Below are 20,703 nucleotides of genomic sequence, written 5' to 3' on the forward strand. Positions count from 1 at the left end.
AGAAAGAAAACAAGAAGTTTAAAGGGCAGTCTCAAACTAGGCAGGATAATATGAGTGGGAAGTTCAGAGAAAGAAGATTGAGCCCCATGAGAAACACTTAATAGTTTTGCTTTGAACACAACGTAGAGAAATTCCTGCCATGGCTTCTGCATGGGCTGGGTCTACATTAGCGGAGGGAATACAAAGTGGCCTCTTGTCTCAGGCTGTCTTTGCTGAATGTAGTGGCTCCCTCCTGAAAAATGTTAAACCCTAACATCCAGCATTCGACATGGGCTTCTTATACATGTCTAAGAAAGTGAAAATATAAGAAAATGCTTAACTGCGAGTCAATGACAGCTTTAAAGCGTTTACTAGTAAAAGCCTATAGTATGATTTGAATATTTCTAAAGAATGCAAAAGCTGCCCAGAATCCCTAATCATACTTTAATTATGTGTCAGCTTCCTGTGTCAGACATAATGAGAATGTGTCACATCTGGGATTCATATATCTACCGTGACCTCAGTCAACGTCTTCCTTCAGGGTAAATAATTTGCCACATACCATTAAGCCAAAATTTTCTGAGATGTCAGTGCCAGTACAAGTGGTTATCCCATTTCCCCAGAGAAATCATAGAATTCCAACCCACTTCTCCTTCATTTCAATTATTCAAGAAAGATGAAGAGCTAATCACATATTTAAATTTTTATAGTGGGTCTGGCTTTCAAGATTGGAGGGTTTTTTCCCCTTGTGTCCCCTTTTTTGGGAAAAAATATTGGATGCGTGTCAAAATAGTACATTGACCTTTTCTTCCCCCTGTTGGTCATTATACAGCAAAATGAAAGCTCATTAGCATTTATAAGAAAAATTCCTATTTCTCATGGAAATCTCAACATATAAAATAAGAATTTTTAATTAATCATTTTATTGGGGGCCCTTATAAATCTTATAACAATCCATCATTCAATTGTATTTAGCCCACTTGCCCATATGTTGCCATCAATGTTTACAAAACATTTTCTTTCTTCTTGAGTCCTTGGTATCAGCTCCTTTTTGTCCCCATTCCTCCCTCATTCTTCCACCCTAGTGAATCCTTGATCATTTATAAATTATTGTTGTTATTTTATGTCTTACACTGTCTTTTGTCTCCCTTCATCCACATTTCTGTTATTTGTCCCCCTGGAGGATGGGCTAGATATCCAACCTTCCCCCTTTCTCTCCCAGAAATAGGAGTTTTTAAAATAAGAAATTAAATGTAAGAATGTGAGCATTATTTGCTTCTTGCAAAAAGCTATTCAACTGAAAATGAAAGAATGCTTTTGATTGCGGTACACATCTACGTAGAAGCTTGGTCCCTTAAGAAAAGATGCGAGCTTGGAACTAAAATCCGAAACCATATATTCTGTTCATATTCAGTGTGGTCCATTAGCTCGAATAGGTTTAACCTGAACCAAAAACAAACACACACAAAAAAAACACACACACAAGATCAATCCAGATCTTCCTTAGAAAGAAATTCTAAAGAAAACAGGTTGATCTCCAGAGGCTCTAATATAGCTATAAGGCAAAACCACACCCTATATAATCTTCTGACATGCTTTCTAATCTAATGTCTGGCTGGAATAATGGTTCTAGGATATAACTATGCTCAAGAGCCATGTCTGATGCAGAAGCAATGAGATAAATGTGAAACATGATTTCAGAGAAGAAAACAGTGAGTTTTTTGAACTAACCAATTATATTTAAGGATAATAAGCATCAAACATTTTTACAGAAAGCCCCACATGTCTGAAATGTGTTTCTCAGATTTAAAAAGTGAATATTGCTGACTTTTACATATGCAAAACATAAACTTTCACTGAATAATGAATGGCCTTTCTTTTTCTAATTGTTTAAACCCATTATATTAATAGTTTATTGAGCTGGCTTTCCTTCTTTTTCCGATTTATGAATTCTAATAGCAGATAGTATTTTACAAAATTATATGGCTGCTTGAAAGACACAGTCATCTACATGGATGGGAATGAGGAATTATTTGCCAGTTAGAGTTTACATAATTGTTTTCAGATGTACAAGACAAAGTTATATCAAATACAGACAAAAATTACAGCAACAAAATCCACAAATGCCTTATAATAACTTTAGAAGACTGAGGTACATTTTTCAGAATCAATTAAAGAAACATCAGAGAAAATATTCTAGACTAACTCAGTGTGTATTTCTCATCTTCTGATAATCTGAGTCATCATTTGACACTTCTGTCCAATTTGAAAATAAGCAGTTTTCAGAAGATGTGCAATAAAACTAAAGAGTTGGAAAAGAAGAGAGTATATACTTATCCACATAGTAAATTGTGTCTCCCCTTAACAATATGATTTAGCACAACAAGAAAGTGTCTTATGAAAAGACTTATCTGGTTAGAAACTAACATGAATCAAACAGATCCTACACTCTGTCAAGACCACAGAAGTCTTACAAAAATATTCCCAAAAGGAAAAATCCTCAGGAAAACGTATCTAGTTCACAACAACATTCTACAGCAGAGCACGCTACATAGACTTTTGAAAAAATATTCTGTGTACATGGGCATTTACTTAGGAACATGTGGACATACCAATCCTGGGTGAAAGAATCACGTCTTCATACTAATGCCCCGGTAGCTCCCACAGTTCATTTAATGTTCATTTAATGATGCCAGGATAAGGAGAAGTTGCTGGCCCTGTCACATATTTCCTCAGTTCAGGTTTTCATTACAACATTTTATGGTTTTAAACCATTTTCAAATGTGCTCGGGGCATTTCCCAACTCCTTTGGAAAGCTGGTAAAGGAAAGGGCACACCTCCCTGAAGTGGGGAGCTACCAGCAACAGGATGTTTTCCAGTGAATTCTTAAGGGTTCTCCTTCCTCCCCACTCTCCAGCCGCAGAAGCTCTGCCTCTGGTATGAACTCCTGTCAAAAAGCCTTCAACCACACGCTGAAACGGACTGGAGATCACATGCTGTCTGAGTTAGGCCACCTCTCTTGGAAAAAGAGGAAAAGGCGTAAGCCTTCTAAGTGTTTGCTGGTTTTCCAGAGGCTACCCTAAGACTGACCCCTGAGGAACTACGGCTTGAGGAAGAGGGGGCCATTTCTTATTTGAATGGTATCAATACTTACCAAGTTCCATTTAAGGTTCTGCCAGATGACTGGCAAGATTCACACAGAAATCATTTAAAAATGTTCTCCTACTATCTAGACAACCAAAAATGACAAACCTAAGCAACTGCCATCTAGTCACTTCTGACTCACAGCATCCTTATTGAGACAAAGGAGCTGAAAAATGACCACCGCTCCAGATGAAGAGAGCACAGTCACAAATACACAGGGTAGCTAGCACCCAGAAATCTCTACTTTCATACTGTGTCTGCCTGCTTGTACATGCTAAGTGATAAAACTGACATCTGTTCGCAGCACAGAAAACTCAGTAATTTAACCCTAGCTTGAATTAAGAAGGGAAAAAAAAGGAAATACAAAGTTCAAGATTATTTTACCATGCTTTCGTTTTACAAACACACACACACACACACACACACACACACAAACTTATTATGTGTATATATTTTAGTATGCCATGGAACTATAAGTCATCAAATACCAAAGATTTGATTTATTGGCAATTGATCTAAGTGCTTTTTTTAATGCTTCCTATCGCACTTAGATCCTGGAGACAAAGGAGAAGTAGCCAATATGTGAGAAGTCAATAGTTAAAGGTCAGCATCATGCCATTGGTCCTTCTAAGAGACTAAGTCCTTGCTATATACAAAGTGGCCACGCAGCATGCACACCCTCCTGGAGAGCTATAGAAAAGCAGGATCTCACGCTCCACCTCAAAGCTACTGAATAAAAGCCTTTTAACAAGATGCCCAGGTGATTTGTTTCCACCTTAGAGTTTGAGAAGCACAGAACGGACTCACCAGGCAACAGCTGTCATTGCATCTGGAATCTGACAAGTTTTATTTTCGAGATTGATGATCATTGGGTTCAGCAGAAGCTGGGCATCCACAGTCACAACTGGCCTGGCTCTGCACGGAGAAAACACACAGCTTTCAGGAACCACGTGAGTGACAGGCAGAACGCCCCATCACTGAAAATGGAACTCCGTTTTTGGGAGTCATTGCCAATGTTCCTAACCGTCCCACCAAGAATTTAGCACATTGCATGAACAGGTGGGCACCAGATGAATCCAGTGATTTTAAGACACATCTGGTAGCTCATGAATACAAATAAAGGATGTTGTGGGGCCTTCCAGCAAAGCTGCCTCCACACACCAGTCTTCTTTGCAGAACAGGCAATGGTATTTTGGTGATATTACTGCTATGGGAACGGCAAGCATATCTCTACTTATAGCTGTAGTAAAACATCATGCTCTAGTCATTCATGTACTTGAATTTTAGGAAGTTTGTCCCCTTGACTGGGGCTTATCTCAATTGATAATGGGCTGGCCAAAGTTGGCAGATTAGTTAAACAGAAGAGGGTAAGTTTGCAAAATATCCCATACATCACCCTACATCAATTCGGCACAAACATTATAATCACCCATGGAACTTTTGACCAAATACTATGCCCAAGTCCCACTACAGACCAATAATTGAATCAGAACCTCAGTAGAAGTTTAAACAAACTTTGCAGGTAATTCGAATGTGCAGCCACTATTGAGGAGGAAAGCTAATATAAAATAAAACCCACTAGTCATCCAGGTGAGGGAGCCAGACAAAACAGTAATCCTTGTGGGGAAAGGATGGAAGGAGCTCTTTCTATATCTTGGCTCTATGTCTAAAGCTGGGAGCCAATGTGTGCTGGTGAAACAATGCCATGTTGGATAAACTTTCTTCTGACAGAAGAAAAGCATGCCTTTGGGGCAGAATGCTTTTTAGAGCATTGCTTTAAATACATTCATGATTACCACAATGAGGCTCACTGGGGATTTTCCTAAACACTTTTACGCTACTTATCTGTTCTTTGTTACATAATTTTGTTTTCAATATTCTGTTAGTTTCAGTCCTTAGTGAAGCAGATGTCAAGATGGGGTTGGACTTGCATGATATTCTGGGTGGGGGAGGGGGGGAGCAGCCACCTATCAGTATAAGGGGAAGGATCAGAGGATGCTGGGAAAGCCAGCTGGTAGAATATGACAGGGGTCTGACCACTGTGAAGGAAAGAGAGAAGGAATACGGGATGGATAAGAAAGAGAGTGGTGGCCAAGGTAAGAGTGAGTCCTGGAGTTCTATGCTTTATGGGACAGGTCTGCTTTTGTAACCCTGCTGTCCCCAGGCCCGCATCAGCAGCACTTCATGGAAAATATGGCCCCGATGGTGGATTCAGAATACAGCAACTGGGACCAGGCATCATTTCTGCTGCTAAGTTCTGAGTGTTACATTTTCATGGTTGCCACAAACATGAACCCCATACTGCAGAGGCTCTGAAGGTTTCAGTTGTCTGATTCTGTATAAGCTGAAATAGAGCGTGGCTGCTATAAATTGGTCCTCTTTGCTTATTAGTTTGCTTTGGGACTGCTGAATAAAATCTCACTCATGTGAGGAAACCCAACCTGGAATGTCTCTGGGAGTTGAGCTAGGTGAGTGTTATAGGTCAAATATACGCAGGTATTGATGGTTTTGTTGTTAGCTGCTATCTGGTCAGCTCCCATCAGGCACCCTGGTGGCACAGTGCGTTAACTGTTGGACTGCTAACCTCAAAGTCAGCGATTTGAAACCACCAGCCACTCCTCGGGAGGAAGACGAGGCTTTCTACTCCCGTAGGAAGCTACAGTCTCATAAACTCGGAGGCATCTCTCTTCTGTCCTATAGGTTTGCTGTAAGTTAGAATCCACTTATTGGCAGTAGATTGAGCTCGCTCCTGACTTAATGTGCTGCTCCAAAAGATTTCCTTGGAAGCAATCTTTTCAGGAGCATTTCACCATGCCTTTCTCTGTGGAGCTGGAACTGTAGGTTCAAATCACCCATCTCAGCAGCTGATACCCAGGTATGCTCTCTGCCCTCTGCCTTGGCCTATTGACTTCCTATAAGAAACAAGAAGAAGCAAGAGGAAAAAGAAGAGAAAGGAAGTAACATCAGAGCAAAATGATCTAGCTAATATTGCTGTATTTTACATATAGGTTTTTACTTTTAAAACAAAAATAGGGTAGAGGGAGGGTGGGGTGGAAAGAGGTACTGATTATAAGGGTCTACATACAACCTCCTCCCTGGGGGGTGGACAACAGAAAAGTGGGTGAAGGGAGATATCGGACAGTGTAAGATATGACAAAATAATAATAATTTATAAATTGTCAAGGGTTCATGAGGGAGGGGGGAGAAGGAAGAGAGGGGAAAAATGGGGAGCTGATACCAAGAGCTCAAGTAGAAAGCAAATGTTTTGAGAATGATGATGGCAACAAAGGTACAAATGTGCTTGGCACAATGGATGTATGTATGGATTGTGATAAGAGTTGCATGAGCCCCTAATAAAATTATTTTTTTTAAAGAAAAATAATAATTTAAAAAAATATATGTTATCACTTCTACTTTACAGAGGAAACACAAGAGACTCAGAAAGTTATAGGACCTTGTGTGATTAAAAATGAGTGAGTGTGTAAAAGGCCCAGACTTTAAGCCCACATTGGTCACATGTAAACCACTGTTCAATACTGGCTTTGGAGTCTACCAGCTTCTGGTCTAGGGGTCATACTAGCTTACAGATGAGGAGCCTATTTCAACAAAATGCCAAAGCAAAGAGAAGAACACAAAGTTAGTAACAACTACAAAGTGGAGCATTTTATAAGGTCTGGTAAGATTCATATCTTATATAGGAATATGTTAGGAAGTTTTGGTCCTGAAATAAAAATTCAGAGGCAGGGAAGAAAAATAAAATAGAGGGTGGGAGAGATAGGGGGAAAAGAAGGCAAAAGTAACACAAACCATAGCAACCAAATTTGGGGCAGGGGGGAGATGGATCTAAATAATTTCCAGTGTAAATAATTAGGATATGCATTATATGGCAAAATTAACAAAGAAGAAGAACAAGGAGAAGGGAGAGGAGAAGAAGGAAAAACATCGGAAACAATTAGAAGACTATTTGCATACCATTAACTACATACCTGTAAACAACTACTTTTCCTGTTCCAAATGCGCCCACAAGTAAATCTAAAAAAGACCAAAACAGATGTACAAGTTTTACAGGAACAATCAATTAAGCTCATAATCAGAAATAACAGAGCATTCTGAAGTGTTGATTCCAGAGTGAGAGACATAACATTACGATAGCACATCGCACCTCTCCTCAATCATTTTGGGAAGTACGTTGGGTGACCCATAACTCAGTACATCTCACCCCCTTCTGGAAGCCAGTCTTCCTTAAATGCTTAAGGACTCATCATCACATCATTTCCCCATCCTCCACTCAAAACACCTTTCCCAAGAAAAGGAAAAGGAACAGAGCACGTTTTAGTGCCCACATTGTCCCAGGCTCTTGAGACACAGTATTTTTTTACTTATTCACTATCTGCATGATCCTGAAGTAGGACATGTTCCATGTCATTTTGACACAACAATTTTCTCCTTGTGCGCAGTGTAGATGGGGCGTCTACAGTGGATAAAGTGATGAGTGGTATATAATACAATTGAAAAATCATTATAATGATCTCAAATAATAATAATAAATCACATATATTGATTACCTGTATACTCAAGTATAAGCTGATCTGAATATCAGCTGAGGCACCTGATTTTACCACAAAAACAGCATTAAAAATGTACTGAAAAACTCGGCTTATACACGAGTATATACAGTATGTCCTCTGACCAGGAATTCCAAGAGATACATCTTGACTGATTCATACCAAGTCGTTACCAAACCCACTATCTTGGGGTTGATTTCAATTTATAGCAACTCTACATAGGGTTTCTGATGTTGTAAATCTTTACTATAGTAGACAGCCTCATCTTTCTCCCAAGAAGGAGTTGGTGGATTTGAAACACCGGCCTTCCTATTATCGGTCCAGTGCTTACCCAACAGCACCATCAGAGCTCCTAATAAGAAGTTAGGAAGGCTCTATTATTGTCAGGATTGTGCAAAGGAGTAAATTGAAGCTTGTTGTTTGGAGGTCCTGTGGGTTAACATGTAGCAAGCCTGTTGGACAGAGTAAACTGCCTCCCAGCGTCTCCCTGCCTATACTCTTTATAGGAACAGATTGCCAGGTCTTTTCTTCCACAGTCGCCAGGGGTTTAGAACCGCTGACCTTTCTCATTATTTAACACAGGAAAGCATCCTAGTGGTGCAGTGATTAAATACTCAACCACAGTCAGAAGGTTGGTGGCTCAATCCCATCAGTTGCTCTACAGGAGAAAGACTTAGCAGTCTGTTTCCATTAAGATTTACATCTTAGAAACCTTATGGGGTAATTCTCTTCCATCCTATAGGGTCTCTATAAGTCACAATCAATGTTGAAGGCAGCAGGTATGGTACCGTACTGGATATTGGTGGAAGCAGTCAAATAAACATGACTAAAGCCACAAAAGCACAGAGTAAATTTAAATGTGAGAAAAGAAATGGTCACAAAGGAAAAGGAAACCACAAAATGCTAAAGTTGGTAAGTTTTGAGTAAAACAGAAGTGAAAATGGGAACTTATTCGCCCATTCCAAATGGAAAAGCAACCAAGGAATTAAACTGATTTAATGTTGTCTGTCTAGGAAAACAAGTTGTAGTTACAATCCCTCATCAGTCACCTTCCTAGTATATGAGAACACTGTCAGATGGCAAGTACCTATGCTTTTCCCTCCAGCGAGCTTCTCCTAACTGGGCCAGGGAGCCAGAGAGTACCCCAAGAATCAGGGCCTTAGCAGATGACAGACAGCGTCTAAATGAGAAATTGCACCGCTTCCTTTCCCCTGAAGTAGGATGGCTCCAGGACATGTTCACTGTGGTCCAGAGTTCGCCCATCAGATTAAGCCTTAGGACCCACAGTGGAGGCCTGCCTGGTACTATTCCTTTCCATGGCTGATTGTGTTCCTCCCTTTCCAGGGTTTCCTGCAATTATTTGTCAAATAAATTGTCTATACTCCATCCTTGTATCAATGTTGACTCTGAGAGAACCCTATCTAATCCCATAACCAACCTCGTTGCCCTGTGAGTGGATTTGACTCACAGCGGTTGCATAGGACAGGCTGAGCTCCATAGGACAGAGTAGAACTGCCCCATAGGGTTAGCAAGGCAGTACTCTTTATGGAAGCAGAAGGTCACATAGTTCTCCTGCAGAACTGCTTTTGGGTTCCAACTCCTGAACTTTGGGTTAGTAGCCATCTGCTTAACCACTGCACCACCAAAACTCCTTAGAAGCCAATCTAAGTCACCATCATTCCTATTAAAATTTTTGTAAAGAATATAGACTCAGTCTAAATGTCTAACAGACACAGAACCCAAATCAGACAATAGTCCCAGGATTTGGCTCTAAAGCTCCAGATTTAATGAAACACAAGTCATCTAAAGGCCGCTTTCATAGTGAGATTAAAGAACACATTTTCCACTTGATCTGCTGTGGCTCATGGAACAAAATCATATTTTTCAGGGGTCCAAATATTTAAAATGAAAAGACAAAGTTCTAAGCCTACCAATTTGTAAAACCATACTGATAAATTAGATCAAAATGTCAACTTTTCTACCATTATTTACATTTTTGTTATGTTATCTCTGTAGCATGTCAGTGTATTTTGCAAGGTCAGAGAAGAGGAAATGATTCGAAGAAATATGAACTCTGTCCTTGTACAGTCAGGGATTCCAATATATGGACAAGAACAGCACAGGGGCCCTCAGCCTGAATCCCCATGTGGTGGAGTGAAACTGCTTACATTTGGCTCGGATATTCATTTCTCTGTCACTCCCACCAAATGACTGGGTGGAGTTATGCAAATAAGGTGTATGAAACAATCCTGCAAATAATTGGCCAGTTTTCGTAGCCATACCTCTGTGTATAGAGAGACAACTCAAAAGCAGGAGCAGAGAAAGGATCACGGAATTATCAAGAGAGAACAGTGACCAGTAGAGCATATGGGAGGTCCCTGTATGAAGTGGCAGAGGCAGCAAATGCTGTAGAATTGAGACAAGACACCAGGAGACTGGGAGGCAGAGCAGCACACAGGTTTCCCAGCTCAGGGAGACAGGGGACCATGCACTAAATGGCTGAGAGGCTAAGAATCAGAGAGATAACTGGCTGTTGGTTGAGAAAAAGGATGGCTGGGGATCCAAGACTGAATCCTTAATTTTTCTCCTCCTGACTGGTGGTAACCTGCTAACTTCCCTAGTAAACTCCCCATATTCTGAGTACTGTCTGTGTGCTCTGTGTAACCATTGCCATAGACTATCAAGCTCTGCAAAGATCTGAGTGTTGTAGGAGGAATGGTTGGTGTCAGAACAGGTTAAGAAAAGGATGTAGGATGCAATCATATCTGACCTCTAGCTGTGGCATTTGGCCTTGGGCTGGTGTGGACGATGTAGTCCCCATGCCATTTGACACAGCACCAGTTAGGAGAACCTTGTCTGAAATCAGGCTCCAGATCTTAGGAAATTTGTCCTTGGCGCAAATAAAGTGAGCTATTTATATATCAAGATTAGACTACAAAAAAACAGTAAAACTGAAATGAGCTTGGAGTCTTTAGTAACAAACAAATTCATTTCAAACAAACCAAATAGATTAGAATACTTATATATGACATGAAGTTAAAGGACGACCTATGAAAATGAGTGAAAGGACAACATTTCAACTCTCCCAGGGCAGGAATCTTTCTTTGGGTCTGTACGTCTTGATACTTTATTGGCAGTGGTTCTCAACCTGTGAGTTTCGACCACTTTGGGGATCAAATGACCCTTTCACAGAGGTTTCCCAAGACCATTGGAAAACACCTATTTCTGATGGTCTTAGGAACTGAGATACTGCTCCTCTATCCATCTTTAGGTGGGTCTGCCCACATGCAGATACACCGACATATGAGTACCCAACATGATGACATCATTGTGCCAACCCCATCACATACACCTCATACAAATACAGGTGTATATAAAAGGGTTGGCACTATAATGTACTTATGTGGACCAGTCACATATGTGTAGAGAGCAGCTACTGTGTAGAGAACAGCTGCTGTGTTGAAAGCAACTACTCTGTTGAAAGCAGCAACTGTGTTGAAAGCAGCAGTATTGGAGGTAAAACGACACTTCATGAATTATAATTATTGGGTAAATGTAAAATCATCAACTACTGCAAATATATATATATATATAGGAACTTAATCTGGATGATGATTGGTCTTTTTATATTCATCTATGGTTGATGTGAATACTGCCCCTTTGTGATAGTAACAGGCATGTAAAAAGCAACAACCCAGAGAACAGTAAAACATAGGAAACTTTAATGAACTGTATTGACTGAACTATGCCATATGTCATCTTTTATATTATTAAAGCTATTGTTATATATTATTTTCATTAGCAAACCATCCATGACAATGGATCATGTAGAGAAGAATGTTAAGAAAAGACAATATAGCGAGGCTATTTTACGGTATGGCTTTACCTCAATAATTACAGCAGGACTGGAGAAAGCACAATGTGTTATTTGTTGTGAAGTTCTATCAGCCAAATCTATGAAGCCTAACAAACTAAAACGCCATTTTGATAGCAAGCATCGAGCTTTGCCGGCAAGGATACCAGCTATTTTAGAAGCAAAGCTGATGGACTCAAGAAAGTCAGACTTGACACTGGTGGCAAGTACCACAAACAAAACATAGCAGCCGCTGAAGCTTCATATTTGGTGGCACTCAGAATCGCCAGAGCTATGAAACCTCACACCATTGCTGAGGATTTACTGTTGCCAAAGGTCAAAGACATTGTTCTAGTTATGATCGGAGATGAATCTTTTGAAATTGAGTGCAATTTCCTTATCTAACGACACTGCCCACAGAAGAATAGATGAAATATCTGCTGATATTCTTGATCAGGTCATCCAGGACATTAAATCTGTTCCGCTGCCAATATTTAGCATTCAGCTTGATGAATCCACAGATGTTGCAAACTGTTCACAGTCACTGGTCTACATGAGGTATAGTAATGATGGCAACTTTAAAGATGAGTTTCTCTTTTGCAAACTTCTTGAAATGACAACGATTGCGTGTGAGGCATTTCATACAGCTGGCTCATTTCTGAAAGAGCATAAGATCTCTTAGGAAAAATGTTTGTGGTGTTTGCACAGATGGTGCTCCAGCTAGGCCAGGATGTCGATCTGGATTTCAATGTTTGGTACTGAATGAGCCACCAAAAGTCATCGGAACTCACTATATGATTCATCGGCAAATATTAGCAATGAAGATGCTGCCACAAGAGTTACAAGAAGTCATGAAAAGCGCCATAAGTTCTGCCAATTTTGTCAAGGTGAGCACTTTAAACAGTCGACTGTTTTCACAACTGTGCAACGAGTTGGATGTGCAGAATAATGCTCTGCTCTTTCACACTGAAGTGAAATGATTATTAAGAGGAAAAGTTTTAAAACGTGATTTTTCATCGGAAAGCAAGACCGCAATTCGAAGTACTTTTAGCGATGAAAGTGAACTGAAGAAAACAGCTTCCTTGGTTGCCATCTTTGCCATCTTGAATGAGTTAAATTTATGACTGCAAGGACCAAATGTAACATGCCACTATTTGTCTGAAAAGATCCAATCATTCCAATCGAAACTTTAGCTTTGTAAAAAAAAAAAAGGATGAAAATAAAATGTACACGTTGCCTACCTTATCTGCTTTCTTTAAGGAACATGACATTGAACCAGATTATGATGTTAATTCCTGTGAAAGAACATTTGCACAGGCTTGTAGAAATTTCATCATATTTTCCAAATCTACCTGACACCCCATTTGCACTTGCCAGAAGCACATTCACAAAGCAGATGTTCCCAAGACAGCACAAGAGGAGTTCACTGAACTTATTAACAACAATGCAGTGAGATCTGATTTCTCTACAATGCTACATACAAAATTCTGATCAAGTGTTTGCAGTCATATCCTGTTCTGTCTGAGACTGTGTTGTATCTTCTGCTTCCATTTCCAACAACATATCTGTGAAACAGGGTTTTCCAGCTTGTTGGTTATCAAGTCTAAATACAGAAGTAGACTTGTTGTGGAAGCTGATCTTCGTTGTGCTCGTGTAAAGACTGCCCAAGAATTTCTGATCTGGTGAGAAAGAAGCTATCTCCACCTTCCCACTGACGTTGGCTTTTTATGCATACTGTCGCAAAATGTAGTAATGTAGTTTACTCTTGTTATATTAAGCCAGTGACCCATGCTACACCAGGCTTCAAGACTAAATTTCATTTATTTGTAATTGGAAATAAAGATTTCACAATATAAAATTATATATTGTTTCAGTGATTAATCACTGTGCTCCAATTTGTTCAATTTGTAACAATGAAAATACACCCTGCATATCAGATATTTACATAATGATTCATAACAGTAGCAAAATTACAGCTATGAAGTAGCAACAATATTATTTTATGCTTGGGAGTCACCACAGCATGAAGAAGCGTATTAAAGAGTCACGACATTAGGAAGGTTGAGAACCACAGCTTTATGGAATGATATGGAAAGATGCCCTGGTGTCACAGTGGTTAAGCATTAGGCTGCTGTTAGGCAGAATTCTCTAAAGAAAGAAAACCAGGATATATGAAATGATATATATACAGATATAGATAGATAGATAGGTTTATATGAAGAGAAGGAATATGACAGTTAATTAGTCCACACAGCAGTACAGGGTGTTCAGTTCCACTCACTTCCATGAAATAGTTAATATACTGAAGTCCTTCAACTTACATGGGCTGCTGGTTCCAAGGTCAAGGAAGCAGACAGCTTCTTAGGGGACAAGGCAAGCAGAGTCTGCCCACAGGCAGCAAGCCGCAGGGAGGGTCACCAACAGTCAGTAGCTTAGGAAGCAATGCAAGGTGACAGGAACCACCAGCCTCAAGCTCAAACTATGTACGCACCAGCAGCATGATGGCCTCAAAAATTCTAGCAATATGACCCATGGATTGGCCTGGCTCACAGGTAATATAGCTCACAGGTTGAGGCAGAGAACTAGTTACAGCAGCAGCAGGTACATCCCAGCACACTCTGATCAGCAGAGAGCAAAAGAGAGGGTGGTGGGCCTTGCAGAGCCATTTATCTCTTTGCCTTCCAATCAAATTGCGATCTGATGAATCCTACATGTTCCTGTTGACCAGGTTGGCACAATAAACTGACCTATCACATTCTACCCCTTGCCAACTTGGGACCAGTACACAATTATTTAGCCATGAGCAATCACACAAGACATGATTATATTTACTTTCCTGGCCCATGCAGAGAGGACTATCCACATACCTGTTCCCCATACCTTCTTGTCACCAATTTTACAATCATGTTCCTTCCAATTCCCTGACCATCCAATCAAGTCATTAGCCACAGCCTGTGAATCAGTATACAATCTCACATTTGGCCATTTCTCCTTCCAGGCAAACTGAAGGACCAGGTGAACTGCTCGAAGTTCTGCCCACTGGGAGGATTTTACTTTACCACTGTCCTTTAGGGAGACCCCAGAAAGGGGCTGTAGTGCTGCTGCTGCCCACTTACGAGTGGCACCTGCATATCGTGCAGAGCCATCCGTAAACCAAGCATGAATTAAGGAACTCCCCAGCAGGCCATCGATACAGACATGGAGAAGGAAGGTACTGTGACAGGAGTGGAGTCTGTGGGCATTTGGGCTACTTACTCATGTAGTTTACTGGTCCCTTCAGATCCTGCTCCAGCCCAATCTTGTATATACCACTTCCATTTAACCATGGAGTGTTGCTGCGCACGTCCAGCTTTATGACTCTGTGAGTCACTCAATACCCAGTTCGTGACGGGCAGCTCAGGCCTCAGGGTGACTTGGTGGCCCATGGGGAGGCATTCATTCTTCACTAAGGCCAACAGCTGCTTTTCAAAAGGGGAATTGTGATCTGCAAAGGATGGCAGGACTCTACTCCCAAATCCCAAGGGCCTAAGCTGTGATTCACCAATAGCGGCTTACCAAAGACCACACTGCATCTCTATCTATGACTGACACCTCTAGCACCATCGGGTTACCTGGATCATATGGTCCCAGGGGCAAAGCAGCTTGCATGGCAGCCTGAACCTGTTGCAGAGCCTTTTCTTGTTCTGGGCCCCACTCAAAATTGGAGGCTTTTCGTGTCACTTGATCAATTGGTCATCCTCCACAATCCACAGAGTGTGGTTGGAAGGGATGCCGGCCCCCCACCACTAATCACGGGTTTGATAGGCACAATTATATGGTTGAGATATATAAATAAATTACAACAAAGTCATCGAGAGCATGAGAGATAGAAGACAGATTGAAATAATGGAGTCAGACCCATTTCATGGTAGCAATGCTCACCTCAGCCCCACTTGGTCGTCCACATGGAGAGAGGGGGAAGGGAAGGAGGGCAAGGGGAAAGGGAACAGGGGAGGAGAGGGGCAGACGAGAGGTCAAGAGAGGAGCTGAGAGAGAGATCTTTATTGCTAACCCAGGCCTATATATATTTGACGGGGAGTGCAAGCCCACTAATTACAGGTAAAGACACACATCACAGGAAGGGGGTTCACTATAGTTTATACAGCAATGAGGGGGACAATCTAGGTATATGCACGCAGTAGGAAGAGGAGGGATTGGGGAATGCATGTGGCAAGATGGGCGGATCCTAGATCCAGGATGACAGCCTAACTTTGGATCTAACTGAGCCTGTTTGATCTATTCTCTGAATCTCCATAGGAACCATTATCAGTAGGGTGTAAACCCCACCTACAGGAACCAAGCTAATGGTCACAAGCCTTCATGGAGAAGTACTTCATTGTCCTTAGCAGCAGGGAGTGGGGCCTACTTGTTTGGCAACTGACTGCCTTCAGGGAGGATGTCTCTTAGCATCTGACCTCCCCCCATATGCTGGAAGAAAGCCCCTAATGTTTGGCATGTCTTTGGGGGAGACAAACCTGAGGAAAGTCTCTTTATAATCCCACAGAAGAGGCCCACTAGGTATGTGCCTCCTGTTTAGTTGTTGGGGATGGGGGGGGCCAATGAAATAGCTTATTCTTCACTTTAGTAGGAATGTCTCGACATGCCTGACATCATTGGACCCCTAGAAATTTTACTGAGGTGGAGGGTGCCTGAATCTTCGTTGTGTTGATTTCCAACCCTCTTGCATGCAGATGTTGTGCCAGTGAATCTAGAGTCTTTGATACATCTTCCTTAGTGGGTCCAATGCGCATAACGTCATCAATATAATGGACTAGTGTGACATTTTGTGGAAGATACAGGCAATCAAGTTCCCTCCACACTAAATTATGGCACAGGGTGGAAGAGTTGATGTACCCTCGGGGGAGAGTTGTGAAAGTATATTGTTGCCCCTGCCAGCTGAAGGTAAACTGCTTCTGGTGGTCCTTTGAGGCTGGTATTGAGAAGAAGGCACTGGCCAGGCCAATACCTGCATACCATGTACCAGGAGAAGTATTAATTTACTCAAGCAATGAAGTCACATCTGGGACGGGATGATAGCTGCAATTGGAGTCACCACCTGGTTAAGTTTACGATAATCCACTGTCATTCTCCAACATCCGCCTGCTGTTTTGTTTTTTACAGGCCAGATAAGTAATTCAGCTATGACAAGACTCTGGATTGGGTTTTCGGCAATGTCAGCTCTATTACTAGAGGAGAGAAGGCTCTCCTTTGTAGCGCATGCAGAAGCTGTTAGGTCTGTTATTCGGCACTTGAGACTTGCTTCTGAGGTTCTGAGATTATCCCCCTCCTTGATCACATTTTCTACTATAAGGAGGACCAGCCAACCAGCTTCCCTATACTTCTCATCCAGACAAAACTGCTGGAAAATATCAAACACATGATCACCCAGAGCCTCTCCTCTCACCAGCACTTCTGTTATTGCTGGTCATATTGTGGATATTAGCAACTTCACACCATGGATTAACACCACCCTCGCTAGTAAGTGGCAGGCTTGTCCGTGCCTTTGTGGGTAGAGGCAGCATTCTCAGTGCTGCTCAGTCTAATCAGGCTGGAGAACCAATTTGAGAAGCCCATATTTATGGTAGTGTTTCTCTAGAATCGCTTTCAGTGCCAATTGTGTTTAGGCAGGGTTTTCTAGGGAAACGAAACCAAGACACTTATGAGAGAGAGAGAGGTAGATTTATACAGTGAGAAGGACTGTACCGGCTAGTCAGTCCACACGGGAGGACAGATGGTTCAATTCCACTCACTTCCATGAAACAGGTAATATAATGGAAGTCCTTCAACTTACATGGGCTGCTGGGTTCAAGTCAAGGAAGCAGACAGAGAGTCCTCCCTGGGCAAGGCAAGCAGAGTCTGCCCATAGGCAGCAAGCAGCAGGGTGGGTCAGCAACAGTCAGTAGCTCAGAGCTTAGTGAAGCAGGCCAAGAAGAGGTATTGAATGCAAGCAATACAAGGCGATGGAATCCACCAGCCTCAAGCTCAAACTATGTACGCACCAGCAGTGTGGCGAAGCAGGTCTTGAAGAACCCTCAAGCTCTAGCGACAGGATCCACAGATTGGCCTGGCCCACAGGTATTGAAGCTCACAGGTTGAGGCAGAGAACTAGGAACAGCAGCAGCAGGCACATTGCAGCACACTCTAATCAAGAGTGTGAGAGAGAGGATGGTGGGCCTTGCAGAGCCATTTATCTCTTTGCCCTCAAATCAAACTGTGACCTGATTAATCCCACATGTTCCTATTGACCAGGTTGGCACAATAAACTGATCTATCACAGCTGCTAGTCAACAAAAGGTCAAAAGTTGGAATCCACCAGATGTTCCATGAGAGAAGGATGTGGCAATCCGCTTCCATACATGTACAGTTTTGAGCAGTAGGGCACGAGACAGTTCTACTCTGCCTAGATAGAGCCTCTGTGAACTGCGTCAATAACAGCAAGAGATTTTCGGTTGGGATCAATGAAAAATATAATAACTTTTTGCATTCTCTGTACCAGATAGAGAGCAAGGACTTCAAAAACACTCACTAAATAGCAAAATAATAACAACAAACTAATATAGAAGGATAAAAGATGGTTCTTAAGGCATGCTAATGCAAACCACATCGGGAATGTTGGCTATATGTTGGGCTGCCATCACAAGGTCAGCAGTTCAAAACCACCAGCCTTTTCTAAGGGAAAAAGACGGGGATTTCTATTCTGCAAAAGTGTTACAGTCTCAGAAAGTCACAGGGACAGTTCTATCCTGTCCTCCAGGGCCACTGTGGGTTGAAATCAAGTTGAAATGGCAGTGGATTTTGAGTTTGAATATAAACCGCAGGTGTCCTGGACTGCTACCTGCAAGGTTAGCAGTTTAACCCCATCAGCAGTCCCCGAAAGACAAAGGTAAGACTATGTGTTTCTATAAAGATTTACAGCCTCAGAACCCCTATGTTAGAGATACTGTGAGTCTGGATTGACTCAATGACAGCAGATGTAATTTTGGTCTTTGGTTATGTAACCCACAGATAAATTCAAATCACTTCTTGTATATGCACTTGAAGCTTTGAAGAATGCACACACGCGCACGCACACGCACATACATGTTTGATGTAGAGTCATATAGAGCCATGAGGGGCTTCTCTGAACCCCAACTTGACTCTCATTGCAAGCAAGATTTAGATTTTAAGACACAGCATCCTCACATCAACAAGGAAGAGGCCTCTCCTTCAGGAACTTTAATTCCTACGCCTTAGGGTGGGGATTTTCCTACCCTGGAAAAATAAAACAACTGGTGAAATAGTCCTCAATTTTCTTCAGGAGAATGTGGCCACAGTTTACAGAGATAAAGAAAACAGTTATCTGCCACGGAAGTATGCTTGTTTTCTGAGACACCTCTTTGGTATTGTGCCTGCTGGCAAAGGTCAGAATATTTATTCTCAAGACCTTAAGATTCTCAGATATCTCTAGGGGAAGAGGACCGATTTGATACTTTGTGCTTCTGCCTGATTTGTTTTTCTAAAATATGTGATTGGTTTCTTGAAGCTTTAGGTGACTGAGGTGGACACACACATTCACACACGTGTACTCACATGGACACACACAGAAGTACACCCATAACCAATACTCTTCTTAAAAGTATGCATACTTCAGTACTTGAGAGGTGAAGTGAGACTGGAGATAAAGCAAATTGGTTGCTGACATTCAGGTTCATTACCGTGTGAACTTTCTCTGTCACTTTGTGATCATAGACCATTACTTTACGTTGATTTTGACTTTTGCTTCCTCACTGAGACCTCTTAAAAGCAGGTTCTGAAACACAATAACCAACCAACAAAAACCTTCGCCTTTCTGTTTCCTTTAACCGAGTGTTCTGTGGAAGGAGTAATTATCTGGCAAATAAAATCAGTTCTTTCCCCCTCAATCAGAAACTGTTCTGGAAATGTTGGAGGTCTTAGACATTGCCTCACATTGCCTGAGAAATAGAGTTTATTTTCTTTCTGGCTTTTGACGGAATAGCCGAGTGCTTTTAAGGAAATGAAAAGGCGGCATTAGGATGAACACAGGATCAGACGGTGAGGTAAAAGGCCTCAAAAAATTCGGGGTCACGGGAGGTGTATCACACCAATGTTTTTTATTTGTTTCCTGCAGGATTGCTATTTTAAGTTGGGAAGAAGGAGTCAAGCTTTTAAAGTTGGTACTTGGAGTGCAGAGCCTGCTTTCACTCATCTATGAAGGAAATTTAAGAGTTGGAAAAAGCTCTCTTGGAAAACATCAGCTTTGTTTTGAGTGTGATTTTGAAATTTGAGGTCAAGTGGACAGGGTTCAGTGCAGATTGGAGTGCGGGGAATTTTCCTACCAGAATGGGAGACAGAGGGGAAGAGAAGAGACAGAAGTATATCCTAAAGGGGAGTTATTCTAAAGGGGACGGTCTAGCTACTCAATCGCATACATTTAATAATCCAAGTTAGATTTTCCTATCCGTTACTTTCTTACTGGTAGTTTCTTTCTTATCGCCTCTTATTTGCCTGGCTAAGAAACATACTACTGCTGGAGACTGCTGTTAAAATGCCAGTAAAAAAGCAAACAAACAAACAAACAAAACCAGTTGCCATTTCCATCTCATGGCCACCCAATGGGAGTCAGAGTAAAACTGTGCTCCACTGGATTCCAGTGACTGACTTTCTGGAAGTACATCTGCAGTCAGGCCTTTCTTTCGCTGTGCTACTGGGTGAGCTCAAGACTCTCACCTGTTGGTAGCAGACAAGCATGCTCACTGCATATACCACCGCAACAAAACTCACTCTCGTTGCCCTTGAGTCAATTCCAACTCACAGCTACCCCATAAAGCAGAGTAGAGCTGCCCCTGTGGGGTTCTAAGACTGAAATATTTACGGGAGTCGAAAGACTCCAGTGATGTTTACCATGTTGCTCAACCATTCCCATTTTCTATTTCCAAAATTTCCCATCATTATGAATAGGTTACTGTCCCTTAAGTCATACATCCCTCTTTCCCCCTATCTGCACTTGCTCCCGGCAACTACCAATAAACTTTGATTTTTATACACTTGCCTATCCTATATATGTCAGCTCTGTGGATAATACAATATTTGTCCTGTAGCAACTGACTTATTTCACTTAGCATC

General features: G+C 41.6%; 1 protein-coding gene across 1 annotated transcript in view; it reads right to left on the bottom strand.

The window, feature by feature from the left end:
• The window catches only part of ITGA8 (integrin subunit alpha 8), a 242,237-nt gene that overhangs the window by 97,407 nt on the left and 124,127 nt on the right, over positions 1–20,703 (bottom strand). Inside the window, exons 14-15 of the mRNA XM_075552439.1 lie at positions 7,110–7,155; positions 3,931–4,038 (exon numbers count right to left, since the gene is read on the bottom strand). Of these exons, the coding sequence (XP_075408554.1) occupies positions 3,931–4,038; positions 7,110–7,155 (154 nt within the window). The remainder of the gene's footprint in view (positions 1–3,930; positions 4,039–7,109; positions 7,156–20,703) is intronic.

Source organism: Tenrec ecaudatus, chromosome 6 (assembly GCF_050624435.1).
Source record: "Tenrec ecaudatus isolate mTenEca1 chromosome 6, mTenEca1.hap1, whole genome shotgun sequence".
Lineage (NCBI taxonomy): Eukaryota > Metazoa > Chordata > Mammalia > Afrosoricida > Tenrecidae > Tenrec > Tenrec ecaudatus.